Consider the following 16,075-nt stretch of genomic DNA (forward strand, 5'->3'; position numbering starts at 1 on the left):
CTCCTCATTGACTACTATTTGTTTCCTTTAAAAAAAAAAAAAATCATCCGTTGCCTCCTTTTCCAATCCTCATCTCATTCCTTTCTTTAATTTCACTGCTCTTCTAATTTACTTTTCTCTGATACCTGCATATTTGTCTGCTCCTCTGTCCTCAAATCACACCAAAGTTTTCAGATCCATTTTCATTTCAGCTACTAGAGCATGAGAAATTGGGGCACAAAGACAGAAATTCTTAGGAGTGAATAAATTGGATATTGGTTTTGTAAGCACTCTCCTGCACAGTCTTTTCACGTTTTGGTAGATGTTTGATACAGGGCAATGACATTATATACCATACCATTTTGGAAAGAAATTGTACATTTTAGTTACATAGGACATGGAGCATTTTAACTCTTGAAGATGTGTGGGCCATAGCAGGCTTATATTCACATTGTTTGGCAGTAAAACAAGAATTACTTTGGCAGCAGCATGTAGCTCTGCAAACAACATAACTGTAGGTAGACTTCTGCCTGAGGCAATGTGTAACACCCACCACTGCTATTTTTTACCATGCGTTCTCTTAATTCTAAATTGTCACCTGCATATATCACAGAAGCTTATTTTTAGGTTCAGAGATACTGAGTGATGCAGGCTGACGCTGTAGCCAGAACGCAGTAACCAGAGTCGAAATGAGCCGAGGTGGGGAGCAATTCAACAAAAGTGAAAGTGGAAACCGGGGAAACAGGAGAAAGAAGTATCAGTCCCGTCAGTGTCTGGTCTCCTCTTTCCTCATCACCCTGACTTCATCTTGGCATCCAATAAGGAAAGGACCCTCTTTGTCTCCATGGTAACCCCCCCCTTTCGAGCAATGATGGAGAGGATAAAGGAGCAGGAAAGGAATACAGTTGGCCTCAGGCAAAACATTATTCTTTACAAGTTTGGAAAAGTATAATCCATTTAATTTCTCTTCTTGGATTTTGTTAAAGCTGCATTACCAGGCAAAGTTCCTGCAGATGTGGTTACCACAAAATCAATTTTTTTAGTTTCATAGTATTTAATTTTTTTATTAAATGTATTTCACCTGCAGCCTTAAAATGCTCCAAAATGAGCCGCCCAGTCACATTATATACACTGCACATGTTGAACACAGGTTAACTATTTTTTTTCTTCTCATGGTTAAAAGTACACTCCAAATCAAATCAGATTCAGTAAATGTTATATATCTAAAATCTTTAAACATGCAAGATGTGTGAACCAACCCTGGAAACGCAGGCACAAGTAGCTTGGTGTTCTTAATTTGAGCACATGCGGAAGGGCTGATGACGATGTTTGAGGTAGGCTGTCTGAATCAACAAAGTTGTTTCCTGTCATGAGGTCTGTAGACTACATGAATTAGCTAATGGGATGGACAAAAAGACTAGAGTAGTAATGCTTTCTTTTTCTGTATCTGTTCGAGTTACATAAGCCTGCACTCTGCACAGTTGATTTAGGCTGTCTGAGCACTGGGAGAGAATGACAGCGAGGGGGGATCCTCATTTAACCTTGGCTCGTAACTCATTAATCCAAGTGTAATTTGCATATAAGGTCATCTAATTCTGGATTCCAGAGCGAGGCATGGTGTTGATTAGAGATCGAGTTGGTATGTAACAGGCCCATTTTGGAAACTGGTGGGCTGATGAACATCACTGAGGCATAAGAAAACAATGGAATCGCATATTAAAACAGATTAAAGTTCCCAGCAGTCATTGGGAACCTGATTTATTTATGTCCACTTTTAATTACAACACATCCAGTGGGGTTATCTAATCTATTCGGCTGGTTCTGCGTTTTAGATCTGTTTTGGTGTAAGTTCAGGTATATCCTCCTGACACCCTGAAAAGTAAACATTTTGGCTTTTTTATATTAAATAATAATTTGATTGAAAACAGCATGATGCAACAGTTTTTTTCAGGTATATACTTTTTTTTGGGTTTGTCCTGTGTGATGGACAAAAATCCAGAGGACAAAAATGCATTACTGGGTCTCAGGAGGATAAGTGATATGTGTGTGAATACTTAAAAAGTACAATGAAAGCTCTTATCACTGCAACTGCTTTTAGGAATGTCATCTTTTCATCATTAATGGCTGCATGGGACATTTTCAGTCACTAAATCATTGGATGTGACACATTATATATGTTTTTTGCCTTAAATTTTAAAACCTTGACCTAAATTTCAGTGTAAATGAAACCTCTCAGTGAGTAAGTGATCTTTTTCTCTTGTCCAAAGTTCTGCCTCCACCTCTTTTCTATGTGGTGCCTGTGCACGGTGAAGGTTCTTATTCCCTCTCTGTGTAAGTGAGGATCATTTTTAGAAGCAGTTCTTAACTTGCAGGGCTACTGTAGGAGGAAGAGGACAAGGAGGAGGAGGAGGAGGAGGAACACAATGGAGGAGATGCTCTCGGGGAGTCAAGTATTTTTAGTTTCTAACTTGTAATGTGATGGTGAGAGGAGAACGAGGGCAGGTTGTGCCTCCTACCTCCTCAGCCTGTGGAGGAGCACGGGTCGGAGGGACAGGAAGTGTGACGGCCTTGTTCTCAAATGCATCATGGGAGCTTACTGTATTTACAGTATAAGGCACAACATGGTGACACATAACTATGTATTATAGTTTACGTTAAGTTGTCAGAGTCCTTCAACTGACAGTATCACACCCCTCTGCTTATACGGCACACTGCCAATGACACAGGCAGCTCATGTTGTTGCAGCTCTTCTTTATTGTACACTAATATTAATGGGTAAAGAGTTCATCTCCTTTTTCCTCACCATGTTTCATTTTCATTTATGTGTTTTTTTTGCTCTGCATTAGTCTAAGTCTGTAATGCAAACTAAATAGAAAACTCAAACAATTCCCTGCTCTTGTCTCATCACTTTGAGTTGTGCATTGTGCTGTATAGCATACAAAGAGTCCAGACTACCTTTAAATACCTGGAACAAATACATGTTTGCTCACTGTCTCAGTGTTTTATTGAGATCAAACAAAGTGTAACGTGATCTTATGTCAGATTGTGCAGTAAGTGCACACCCCACATATGCACTTGTGTACTGTGTGGTGTAGGAAAGGGTCAGTCATTTGATTTTTATGTACAAGAACACTATAGGGAGGCTTCAGGTGTTAAAATATTACATTACAGTTGTTCATAGTAGATGATATAGGGGACAGAGAAGTCCCATTCTCACAGTGCTGTTTGCCCCTGTGGTCACTGCAGGTGGATCGTAAACTCTTTCCCTCTGGCCTCAGAGCACCCACAGCCTGCCATGAACAGTACTGGCTAAAGCCTTTTGACATTTATCTGGATTGCAGCATAAGCTTATCAACTCAATCAAGGGTTCTTGTCTCAGGCTGAGGTTGTGTTTGCCGTGGTTGTCATAGCTGAAGTTACCTCTGTAGTGCTGTGTGAAACTGATCTATGGTATTTTAGGCAGTATGTGGGTTAAAATTTTCCACTCGTATTTTAAAGGGGTCTCGCCTTTGGTCATTAGGGAAACCCTGCCCCCACCCCACCCCCAGGGTTCTGTGGGATTCACCACCTCCTCTTTTGCTCTACCGCAAAGTGTTGCTCTCTAAAACAAAGGCTAAATTTAAAGGAGGCCTCTGTTGTGGCCTTTAGGAAAATTCCTCCCATGAGTCAACACCTCAGCCCAGAAATCTGTTTTGTGTCCAGCTGTTGCTCTCAGTCCTCTGATCATCTGGCCTTTTGTCCTAACTTGTATGGTGCATCTTTTTACCAATTTTGCTGACGCCCTTTCCTATTATTGTGGTAGCCCGAGGAGGCAAGGAAAATGGATATCAGAGTTGAGAGGGAATTTTAATGTTTGATTGGCAAGAAGAGCATCCGTTCTGTGAAGCGTAATCCAGTCTTTGCTTTGTGGAATAAGCAGGTTTCTGTTTAGGTCAGACACTTATCCCTGTTTAGAGGTGAGCAGATGTGGTAACTCTGAGCGTTTGTTTGTTTATACCAGATCCAGCAGTTGGACAGATGTAGTTGTGTTTACAAACACACTCCTTATGGCTTCTGTGATACTAAATATTATCTGGAAACTTCAAAAACATTTTACTCTTAGATGCTTGTTAAACTATAAGAAGCTTGTAGCTGATACTTTGTGGTATTTTTTAAATCTCAGTTAAGTCTTAAAATGTGCAGAATAATGTAACTGGAAATGATGGTAGAGTTGGAGATTTTATGGCATTCCTCATGGGTCAGCAGCCCTGACAGGGTCATAGTGGAGGTAGTCTCAGTGTAATTCACCAGGGTGCACAAATCTGCCACAGCTACTCCCGGGTTTAACAGAGTAAAAAATCTGAGGTGGGCAGAGGTATGGCGCTTCATTTTATATCGAAACATGAGCAGGAACATTGCAGGCTGCTTTGTGATGAGTGCTGTACTGTGCAGTGGCGTGTGCTGCTATTGCGTCACCGCCTAGAGGGGGGCAGAGACTGTATTTTTAGAAGGGAATGAGCATATTCTCTGAACAAACAACGTCAAGCACTCTGCTTGCGTATGCTAGGATTATTGTGACCAGGCTATTTTTAAGCTGTGTGTGAGAGTGCTTTTTTCTGGGTCAAGCATGGTGCCAGTTTTCTCTCGGGGCTGCTGGTGGATCATACATTACAGGTCCTATGTTGTGTACAGCATTTAAATCACTTAATTCAGGTGTGAGTGTAAAGGAGAAGATGTTGCATACTAAATCGAACTCACAGTGCAGGCTAACACAAAATGTGTTTTGTTAAGAAAAAAATACACTTAGTCATAATGCTAGTAAGATGCTACACAATCAGACATGTAAAAAACACATTTTTGTGGTATCCACCATTTGGGTGTGTCTTTCAGTTGCTGCCTTGATGTCTTAAGTTGAAAAAAACAACACCTAGACAAAGAGAAACATCCTGGGAAGCTGATAGGTGGTAAAATGTCAGATAGGTTAGATCCATGCATTGTTGTAATATATTAATAATATGTAATGTAATACGAAATAATGAAACCGCAAATTCCAACTTTAAGACCCTAACCTGGGCTTTGCAACATACAGTTAGCCTCTGTTAATAGGTCTTTGATGATTAATAACATCAGTCAATCATGTAGTCACTGCTGTGGCCCCAGGAAGAAGTAAAACTGTCATGATGCTGCCCGGCAGGATGCACATGCTTCTGCATCGGTACAAGTCCATGTTCAGTGTTGAGGCTCTAATACATTATGCTGTACAGAATAATGCTACACCTGGTTAGTCACTTGTCAGTCTCATTTTTCCTATTTCTTTTTGTCTCACTTTTCATCTTTCACATGCATGGTCTCAGCTTTTTGTTCAGGGAACCAATTAGTTTCTGCCCTTTAGACTTTTAAATGTACAATGGTCATTCTCCAGTAAATTATCAGGAAGTAAAGGAATCTGTGTTAGTGTTTCACAATGAGTGTGTGCCAAAGTCACACAATCTCTGGCTAAAAGGAAAATTTTAAGAGATGCACTGTAGCATCATTCACAAACCACATTCATGCTGGTGTAACATTCTTGAACCAGGTTTTAATCTGTTTATTATCACTGTTGTCATGGATGAGAATTGTGATGTCCTCTCATAAAGCTCAGCTCTAACATCTAGAATCTCCTGAGCTGGAGGCTTTTCTCTGGGCCTTTCCAGCTAGCCTAGTTTTACCCCATCCTTTCCCAAGAGTGTGGTTATTTTCAGTGTAATGTGGTGTTCTGCTCCGATTTTGTCAATGCATTGTTCTTCTGTGTAAGGCATTTTATATGAAGAATTTTGAGAACACAATGTTACCTTCTTTGAACTAGAACACATCATAGTTAGTAAGCACCTGCCTCAGGTTGAGAAGTTACACACTGTACATCCTTGTCCTGTCTGTGTTTGGTGGTGAGTTGCAGGCGTGAGCCCTCAAATGATGCCAACAGTCTCACCAAAGCTGGCCTTTGTTTACTGGATAAGTGACGCAGTGGGAATATGTGTGTGATTAGTGTGATTAGACAGAATGGCTGTATGCCAAAGGCCCTGGGAAATAAGTGAACATGGTGTATGTGTGGGGTTATCCAAGTGGTCAGCTGAATTCAGGTGGTGCCTGTGTCATTTGTTTTTTGTCCAAGGAGTAAAGTTATCAGGTTTTCTTGTGCTTGGAGTTTTTTTTTCTTAGATACAAATGAAATTTACAATTGTCTCAGACTTGTTACACAAGAGATTACAGGCAGTCTTCCTTTATCCACAGAAGCATAAACTCTTGGATTTAAGAAGGCTTTAGTGAGTGAACACAGTTCAACACAATACTCCATAAAAACATAACAAAAATATTATTATTTTGTGAATTGTATTATCATAAAAACTTCCAAAAGAGTTGAGTGCCAGAATTTATAGTTGTGTAAAATAGATAAATATAAAAAAAATATCTAGATAGTGTATATGGGTAAATACACAACTTATTTACCCAGTTTTCTGAAGTATGAGTATTTACTGAATGCACTTACCCAAAACCACTGTACTAAAAATGTGCGAGAAAAGAATCAGAAAAGAATATGGACATACAGTATTCTTGCTGAACAGAATCCGTGTTGTTAATTACCTCCGCCAAGGAGGTTATGTTTTTGCCAGGGTTTGTTTGTCTCTCTGTTTGTTTGTCTGTCCGTTAGTGTGCAACATAACTCAAAAAGTTATGGACAGATTTTGATGAAATTTTCAGGGTTTGTTGGAAATGGGATAAGGAAGAAATGATTAACTTTTGGGGGTGATCCGGAAGAAATCCTGGATTCTGGATCACTTTGAAATTTTCGTTAACATTGTGGGAAATGGGGCCAAAATTTTTGTTTCCCAATATCTCGCCAAATCTCTCGCCAAATATCTTATTGACCAAAACTCATGAAATTTAACTCAGGAATTGACAATGGGGTCCTCTATCACATTTCAAAGGCTGATCCGGATCTGATCCAGAAGGCGGATTTTATTTTAAAAAATAAATGTAGGATTTGTATCACCGATTATGTGGGGAATTTTTGCGCTTGGCGGAGGTCTGCGCTCTCCGAGTGCTTTTCTAGTTTTTGCTTGTGTCATTGAAGGGTTTTTCACCTAGATGATCATCCTTTCATTATTAAGCCCTCTTCAGTTAATGTGTTACCTTATCTGACACCTGTGGTATTGGATTTAGATAAACTCCCACTACAGTACACTGCTGTACAGTCAGGATGTTGTTTTGCGCTTGCTTGGCTTTAGAGAGCTTGTTCTTCCCTTAGCGGTCAAAGCAGACTTCTGCAACTCACGCCACCCACACGTTGCGTATGTATAGCCCACGCCTACCCCTTTCTGCCCAGTGGTTTGACAACAATTCTTTGTGTAATTCTAAGGCTGCTATTTGTGAAACCTGGAGCATGCACAGGGGGCTCTTACAACGTTATGTAATGCTCCCCACTCAACTGTAATCCCTCTTATGCTGAGTGAGCCCCCCCATGTGACGGCGCTGAAGGGATGGGAGAGACGGGGTGGCTGTTGGGACCGTCGGCAAGGCACGGGTGTTCTCCGTATTCTCTGGTGACCCGCCCCACACACATGCACAGAGCTTGTGGCCTGTGTATAAGAAGAGAAGTTTATCCTGAGAAGTGCCTTACTCAGATCTGACAGGCTGGATGGAGCCACAGCGGTGATGCTCGGAGCAGATTCACAGTAACCACATATGTTTTGAATGACACTGCGGCTTTTCTGTTCTTCTGCCGGTGAGCCTCGAGAACTATTGGTTATGCATAGAGGAATTTCACAGGTTCTGAAATTACCCTGTGTGCTGACATCTTTTGTTCATGATGAAGGAATTTGTTGCTGACATTTTCTGCTTTGGAGCAATGGATGTTGATGGACACCTGTTTGAAGAAAGTCTATTGAAAGGTCCATCATCTGGCTTAACAACATGTTGAGGCTACGAAAAAGATTACTAATTCTTTTCCGTAGGTACTTAAAGATGCTTTCACATGTTACTTATGTTGCACTTTTGTCTGTCTTTTTTTAACCTCTGCAGAAACCATCCATGAGGAATAGAGCTGGTGATTTGACAATTCACATATAGGAGCCTCTGAGTCCCTCCTGTCCCCTCTCCCCCACCCTTCCCTCTCTCCCTCCCTTCCTCCCCCCTTCCCTTGTTGATCTTCTCCCTCATCCCCTCTTCCCCTTCCTCCAAAAATCATCATGCTTATCAAGGAGTACCGCATCCCCATGCCCATGAGTGTGGAGGAGTACCGCATCGCCCAGCTCTATATGATCCAGGTGAGTTTACCCACAGTGCTCCTCAACAAATTCTTACCCACACTCACCTACGTACATATGTTGCCAAAAACAACCAAGCAAGCCAGAAAAGAGGGCAAAAGTAACAAGCGTTTGGAGAGGAGAAATATTAACGCAGCAGGGGGTTTTCAAGCGTGTACCATGCCCAATTATGAAATGATTGGTCACATGGTGTCTGACGCTAGTGGAGTAAGTGAACAAAGACGGCTTGTGTGCTGATAGATTATCCAATTTAAACTCTCTGAAGCTGGCTCTTTCCACATGTCACAGGCTGTGTGATTCTTCAGGAAAAGGGTGGGGGCTCTCACACACTTTGGTATACACAAAGACTACTGAGACAGAGATGGACATACAGCTTTGTCTGCACTGGACAGTTTTCATTTGTCTAATCACACCAGTAGCTGCAGACTGTAAGAGCTTTATAGCTGCAAGCAGGAAAGGCTGATTTATACAGCTTTCAGTTATCCTATGTGGCAACATGTTTCTCTTAATATGGCATGAGCACATGAAGGAAGATTTATTTAATCCAGTGGCACTGCTAGGTACGCTGTGGATACCAGTACACAGGAGAGGCATCTATAGCAATGAGTCAGCGACGAGTTTATGGTTTAAATTCTGCCTTATTTAGCCACTGTTTTAAAATGTTTTCCACATTATTTTAGGCACTTATTTGTCTTTTTTCTGTTGTTGTTTTAGGCACATGGCAGATCTTGGCACTAAAAATTCAGCAGTTGTGTTTCCTCATTGGTGTCAGTCTTTTCTCATCTTTTTTCACAAGTTTGTGGAAGAGCCAATTGCTATTAGATCTGTTTGATGCATTTTGTTAAATATTGAGTGTACCTCTTCTTCTGTGGTCTTTTACCATAGTCACAGACAACAAGAATCATAAGAATTAAGTGAACGTAGTCCAGTGGCACATTAGCATCTTAATTTGACAGGTTTATTTTAGGCGTATCAGCTACCCATCGCAGCCAAACAAGTTCCTAAAGTTTTATCTGTCAAGAAAATTGTAGCGGAGTTTTGAGTTGACAGCTTCGTGTGCTGTTTTTTTAATGTTCCCCTCGGTGTACCAAACAGGCAGGTAATCAAGTTGATCTGTAGATAGTTGGGAGCATGACTCAGCAGACCTGCCCTGAAGCATACAGACAGAACACACTGTGCAAAAATAGATCACACTTCTACACACTCAATAATTTCTTTGGCACTGTAGAATGAAGACACAGCTTATCAATTATGCAAGACAAATAACAACAGTATTTGTTTTGCTCCGTCTAGGTCCCATATGGTTTACACAGTGTATTATTTTTTGGATTATGTCAGGCAAAGGCGTATGGTTCAACAACAAAGTTCCAGTGTCTTAATTCTTGGACAAGCATTCTGTGTGTGCATTCTTAAGCATGTAAAAAAGTCAGTGAAAAGGAATGCTTACATTAGAGACCCATAGTTACCTTTCCCTCTGACCTCACCCTCTGCGTTCAGCCTCATTGCTGTAAGGCTCCTATTACTATGGCAACCGTGACATCAGCAGCATGCCGGTGGTCAGGTTTTATTCAAGAGAGGGAGTGAATGAAACGAGGAAATGGAGGATAAAAAGAGAAGCTTCGAAGGAGGGAGGGGAAGAATGAGAGAGGGGGTGGAAGTAAAAGAGAGAGGGAGAGAGAGAGAGCTGAATTCTTAGCAGAGAGGAAACGAGGATTTTTGCTGGTGTGGATACCCTCACTTCATTGCTGCATGTTACCAGGGCAACTGCAGCATGTAGGCCTGCCTGCCTGTGATCCATCCCCGGTGTAAGCCACATAAATGAAATCAGGGCCTAAGGACAGCCTGGCCATATCTGCACCTACCCCAGCCCTCCTTGCACTCGCCTTCTTTTGCCCTGCCTCTGCTTGTGATAATTGTAAATTCATTATCATTGCATAGGGATTTGCAGTAATGTACGAAGCAAATGAGAACAGTGTGAACAATTAAATATGAGAGGATCTCACTGTGTCTCATTCGTTCACACACATCCATCATTCTCTGACTAAGCAAGGGGCGAAGTGAAATGCAGCAAACGGGAAACGCCTCACTGACTGAATGGCAAGACAAGAATGAAAAAAAAACAGGATGTGACTCCCATCCTGTCAGATCTAAATACATACAGTGGCCTTTCATTGTGGTTTCATTTTGTAAATATCTGTTTGAAGGTGGACAAGAGAGGCCTATATGGCAAAAAGATTTTAGAGTAGGCCATGAACTATCATCACATACAGCACTTTATCATTTTTATATATTGTATAGAAGAACCTCCTATCTCTGTGAATGCACTAGATGGTGTAACTGCTTATTCTTACTTCTGTTCATCCTGAAGTACAGTTTATATCCCATGTACAAATAAACAGAGCACAGGTTTCTATTAAGTATTTTCATTAGAATCAGTGTTCATTTGATTTTCAGCATGCTATCTACCTGGCCTGGCTCTCTTCCCCTTTTTCCTTGAGGGAACAACTGCACCCTGCCTGCTGTTTTGTAATCTTTCTGCTTCTCCCAGTGAACTGGACAGAATCATCCATCGCCTCAGGCAGTGGAAGAAGGAACACAGTTTGCCAGGCCACAGTTCTCTGTCATCTGTGTAATTAAAGGAAGACCTCACTCAAAACCACCCACAATATTTCTACCCAGGATTGTACCCCAAAGATTTGTCTTTTTTTTTTTTTTTGCCTGTAACAATCTCTCTCTTTAACATACCAGTGCATATGTAAGCACATTTATTTTTTACATGTGCATCATTCCAGCCTCATTGTTCTGTACTGTATGGCTGCATTTGGTCAGTTTAGTGTAGTTTTTGTAGTATAATTTTCATGCATACAGCACACTGTCAGCTTTGATCCATTGTTGGTTTCCTGCTTCCTGCACTAACTGTGTATACAACCAGTTTGATGGTACTGTGGTGTCTGTGCTGTGTCTTGTGAGCTGTGTCGAGGCTGTTGAGAGCAGAGCGGGTGGCTAATGAATGACCTGTCAGAGGTAATGAGGTCCGGAGCACTGGTCGCCTCATGGCTTCCTCCTTCCTACTTCACTGAATCACCACCTCACTTGTATTGCTTCTCTTCTCTGGATCAACTTGAGGATTATTCTCACTGTGATCTCAGTGCTGCATTAAATACTGTGGTAGCCCTGAGTTTAATGCACTTTGAACTGCATGTGTAGAAAAGACCAGAAAGCAACACGTAAGAGAAGCAGAAAGATTATACATAAGAAATTTCCTGACATTTATGGCCCTTGCTCTTTGCTCTCTTTGCTGTTTGGTATTGTCAGCACTTGGACTGTGCTCACCTGGTTTCTTGTGTCACTGATTTTAAAACAATCATAAGTCTTCTGGGCGCCATACAGTGTCATTTTTTTAAGCTTCAAGCCACCTAGCTGTGAGCCTCCTCAAAATCCATGTGTAGTTTCCACCCAGCTTCCCTTCCTACCTGGAATGTAAATATGGGTAGGGTGGGGCTCCATTAGCTGGTTTTGGACTTCCTGATTTGCAATTCAGAACAGACAAGCTGACAGGAAGCTATTCATTTGGTCCATGTGTTGCCTTGTGTTTCTGGCTACTGACAGATTGTCATCTGTGAAGAGTGCAGTGTTCAGTCATTATTTGTTTCAGATGAAATTAATCTAATTTACTCAGGAAGATGTATTTTCAGGCTGTGAGATTCAGCATGATCCCTTTTGTACATATTTGTAAAATAGTCACACACATTATGTCTGCAGATTTACAGTATTATTTTCCTTCTTACAGAAAAAGAGCAGAGAAGAGAGCTGTGGTGAAGGTAGTGGGGTGGAGATCCTTGAAAATAAGCCCTACACAGATGGACCTGGTGGGACGGGCCAGTACACCCATAAGGTCTACCACATTGGCATGCACATTCCCAGCTGGTTCCGCTCCATCCTGCCCAAAGCAGCGCTAAGAGTCGAAGAAGAATCCTGGAATGCCTATCCTTATACTCGTACCAGGTGAGCTTTGCTTCTGCAGGACATCCACATCCCCCTCTGCATAAACTCTTATTTTTATATAATATAATGCAATCTTAGAATTTATGTTCTACAGTGTTATAAATTAGCCACCAAAGGAAAAACTAATTCCAGTGCTTAGATATTTATATATGATTAAGATTCTTTATTTTGTCAATATTAGATTTTAAATAGTCATGAGTAATCTAGAACAAAATCAAAAGAAGACTTTCTCTGCAAACTAAGGGGATCTATGTACATCAGTTGAGGAGTCATTCACATCTCGCTGCTGATTAGTTGACAAACTAATGAACATCTACTCTCCTCCAGTCCCTGAGCACAGTCAATGCTAGAGACACATTGACTTTTCCCCATTTGCACAGGACTAGTAGGCCTACTACATGTGGACCTCTGGTAATTTGGAATGATTACAGAAGTTGGCTTGTGAATCTTCTACGTGAATCTTGTATGTCCATAATTTGGGCATAGAAGTAGCACACTTCTTACTTGAATTGTAAGTAGTGTACATTTTTATCTGTGGACAACCACAAATCTTAACCTTAAACTTCAATTCTTTGGAGGAGAAAAATCTCAAAAGGTGATCAGATAGATTACAGTGTTCAGTAAGGAACTTTTTTTTCTATCTTTCAACAGGCTCAACAGCTCTCTGTAAATGCTCGTCTATTATTAGTTAGCCTTGGCTTTAGAACTGGGGAACAGTGTCAGTATATTTTGAGTAAAAAACAGACTTTGCTTTTCCTGTGTAAATGCACAGCATGAAACACTCGGGAATTTAATTTCCAAATCAGCGGAGGTCCCCAGGTTACACTAGTCCTGTGCAAATGGGGCTTTACAGACATCTGTTACAGTTCTTAATGAAGAGGAGCTGAAATCAGCTGGATTTGTTACAAGGTGCTTTTGTGGCAAAGAAACAAGGGCTGATAACAGTAGAAAAATCTGCATAACTTGCAAGAAAATTACACTGTGCTGACAACTGGGTTTGTACCGTTGGTAGAACCAGACTTTCCTGAAGTTCTACTACCAATGCATACATGTAGAGTAGTTTGGCTTTTAAATGTAAGGGCCAAAATGTTATGGCTGTGTAGAAATAGACTTAATTCACCACCTGTTGAGAAAATAAAAATCAGTCTATTCAGTGAATCAGTGTCATGCATGTGCAGTGAGTTTCAAGATACTTAATGTGAAGTCCCCCCTTAATTCCTGTTCTTCAGTCAAAGCCAGGAGAGAATAAAGACCTTAGAGCAGTTGTCAGAATATTACAGCGCAGACCATGAGATTGCCGTCTGGCCGGCGGAGCTCCCAGGCTGTTTGATGTTGATGGCCCCTCATTCTCAGAGTGTCAGTCTGTTTGTCTGTGTGGGCCCTGACAAACACAGAAACGTGAAGGTGCTGAAAAGAGATCTGCCCTTGAATATACTGTCAGAATATTGATAGACTGCAAGTGCCTGTTGACACGTCTATTCAACCAGTGACAGCTTTGCCACAGACACCTCCGATACAACAGATGGGCATGGCTCATACATCTTCTATTCTCAGTAGCAGGAGGGGGTTGCCACCTTAATTAAAATAGTTTTCATTACAGTGTAGCAGCTTAATTGAAACTCTATTTGCTCAGTTCTGATGGTCTGTGCAATTATAATTTCTTCATGTTCTTATTCTTTCTTCTTCAGATACACGTGTCCCTTTGTTGAGAAATTCTCCATTGACATTGAGACATACTACAAACCTGATACAGGAAACCAAGCAGATGTCTTTAACATGTCTGGGGCAGAGAAGAGGCAGAGGAGCATTGGTAAGACCAGCCAATCCTGAAACTGAATAACAACAAAGTCAGATGCTCATGTGGTCATGTGTCAGGCTACGTTAACTTTGAAAGTCCTCTATATCAGCTTAGTCCACTATATCAGCTTATCATTATATCTATACTATACTACTACACTATATCATTGTTCTATTTTGACTTTCCAGATCACTAGTTACAGTGTAGCTATTATAGAGCCTTCAAACTAATGGTCTCCTTATTTCTGCCCTTTTCTGTCTGAAATAGTAGGTGAGGCCCACTTGTGGCAGTCTGATGATGCTGCAACTGTTTTTTTTGTTGTTGCTGTGGGTAGTGTTGATATCTAATATGAAGCTGCTTAGAAATGTATGGTTGTAGGGCATGCAGTGACCCAGTTTCCTCAATGACTATAATAATTTAATCAATGAATTGTTCTTGCATATATTTGGCTGCTAGATAGACTCAGTAATAAAAAATATCTCGCCTTTAGTGTAAAATCATTCACCGTTTTACTCCTCCAACCCCTTACATGATATTAAAGAAGAAATAAAATCAAGAATATGTAATAACATTCATGTATCAACAAATCTTATGCCATAATTTGCTAATTTTTCTGATCTCAAATTTTCATCGGCAGACCCAATCGACATTGTGACAGATCCCATCCCCCCTCACGAGTACAAAGCTGAGGAGGACCCACGGCTCTACAAGTCAATGAAGACCCAGAGGGGTCCTCTGCGGGATGACTGGATAGAGGAATACAACAATAACCCAGGGAAGTCTCCCATCATGTGTGCCTACAAACTGTGTAAAGTGGAATTCCGGTACTGGGGCATGCAGTCTAAGATTGAACGCTTCATCCATGATGTTGGTGCGTATGCAGCTACAGATTCTTTTAAGCTAGGGGAGGAAAAAGTACTTTTAACACTTTTTTGTTATCATGTTGACACTTTATACCCCTTCATCTCTCTCAAGGACTGAGGAAGGTGATGGTGCGTGCCCACCGGCAGGCCTGGTGCTGGCAAGATGAGTGGTACGGTCTGACCATGGAGGACATCAGGCAGCTGGAGCTGGAAACCCAGCTGACCCTGGCCCGGAAGATGGCTCAGTTCAGTCAGGCAGAGGAGGCTACCGAAGCTAACGGAGGTGCACCATCGCCAGATAAAGAACAGGAGGCGAAAGAGGCGATCAGCTCCATTGAAGCTGAGGAGGTTGTGGTCAGCTCAGGCGGAGAGACGCTGCAGCCAAGAGGTGTCCTCACCAAGCAGTGGTCCACCTCATCTCGATCCTCCCGCTCATCCAAGAGAGGAGGTGAGAACTTTGTTCTTCTCTGTCACATCTCTGTGGTAGTGTGCTAGGCAGTAGTGTGACTGATATCACGGGGGCCTGCATGAATTTTATATTCACATGGATTTTCTCTATATCCTCATTTTTATTTTATTTGATTAGACTTAATGATCAGAGTATTCCTCTGAAATGTGTCATACTTCCCAAGACTTAGTGACACAACATTTAACGACAATAACTAACAGAACAAGGAGGAGAACACATTACGTGGGACCTTATGAACCAAATGGCTGCACAAGACATTGCAAGTCCTGTTTATTTGGTTTTCCATCTTGTTTCTTAACACCTTAGTAGCTCTGATTATCTAACCAGAAAATCAAGTGTTCCACAACCACAAACACCAGCTGTGATATTTGAGACCTGAATGCAAAGACTTCAACAAGGTCAAATGTTAAGCTGGTGTGAAGTTAGTAAAGGCTTTTTCTGTTTGTGTGATTATTTCAGTGTAGCATGAAAGAACACTCTGCCCAACTGTTAGGGGTTGAAAGTTTGAAAGTTGATTACAAAAAAGTTAAAATGGGATGGCTTCTTCTTCAAACCTCAGCTGAGTGTCAGCTGAAAAACCTTTTAGTTCTGAGATTCCAAGGTTGAAAAAAGTAATAAAACATCCACAAAAGCGGCACCAAAATGTAGCTAAAAACTGATCATTTCTCAAAGCCTCATA

General features: G+C 41.2%; 1 protein-coding gene across 9 annotated transcripts in view; it reads left to right on the forward strand.

Moving 5' to 3' along the window:
- LOC115425349 (membrane-associated phosphatidylinositol transfer protein 2) overlaps nucleotides 1-16,075 on the forward strand; it is a 43,451-nt gene that overhangs the window by 8,677 nt on the left and 18,699 nt on the right. For all 9 annotated transcript variants that reach the window (XM_030142827.1, XM_030142828.1, XM_030142831.1 and 6 more), the window contains exons 2-6: nucleotides 8,017-8,261; nucleotides 12,052-12,266; nucleotides 13,955-14,076; nucleotides 14,702-14,935; nucleotides 15,040-15,375. In XM_030142827.1, the coding sequence (XP_029998687.1) occupies nucleotides 8,184-8,261; nucleotides 12,052-12,266; nucleotides 13,955-14,076; nucleotides 14,702-14,935; nucleotides 15,040-15,375 (985 nt within the window). In that variant the 5' untranslated portion in view covers nucleotides 8,017-8,183. The remainder of the gene's footprint in view (nucleotides 1-8,016; nucleotides 8,262-12,051; nucleotides 12,267-13,954; nucleotides 14,077-14,701; nucleotides 14,936-15,039; nucleotides 15,376-16,075) is intronic.

This window comes from Sphaeramia orbicularis, chromosome 9 (genome assembly GCF_902148855.1).
Source record: "Sphaeramia orbicularis chromosome 9, fSphaOr1.1, whole genome shotgun sequence".
Classification (NCBI taxonomy): domain Eukaryota; kingdom Metazoa; phylum Chordata; class Actinopteri; order Kurtiformes; family Apogonidae; genus Sphaeramia; species Sphaeramia orbicularis.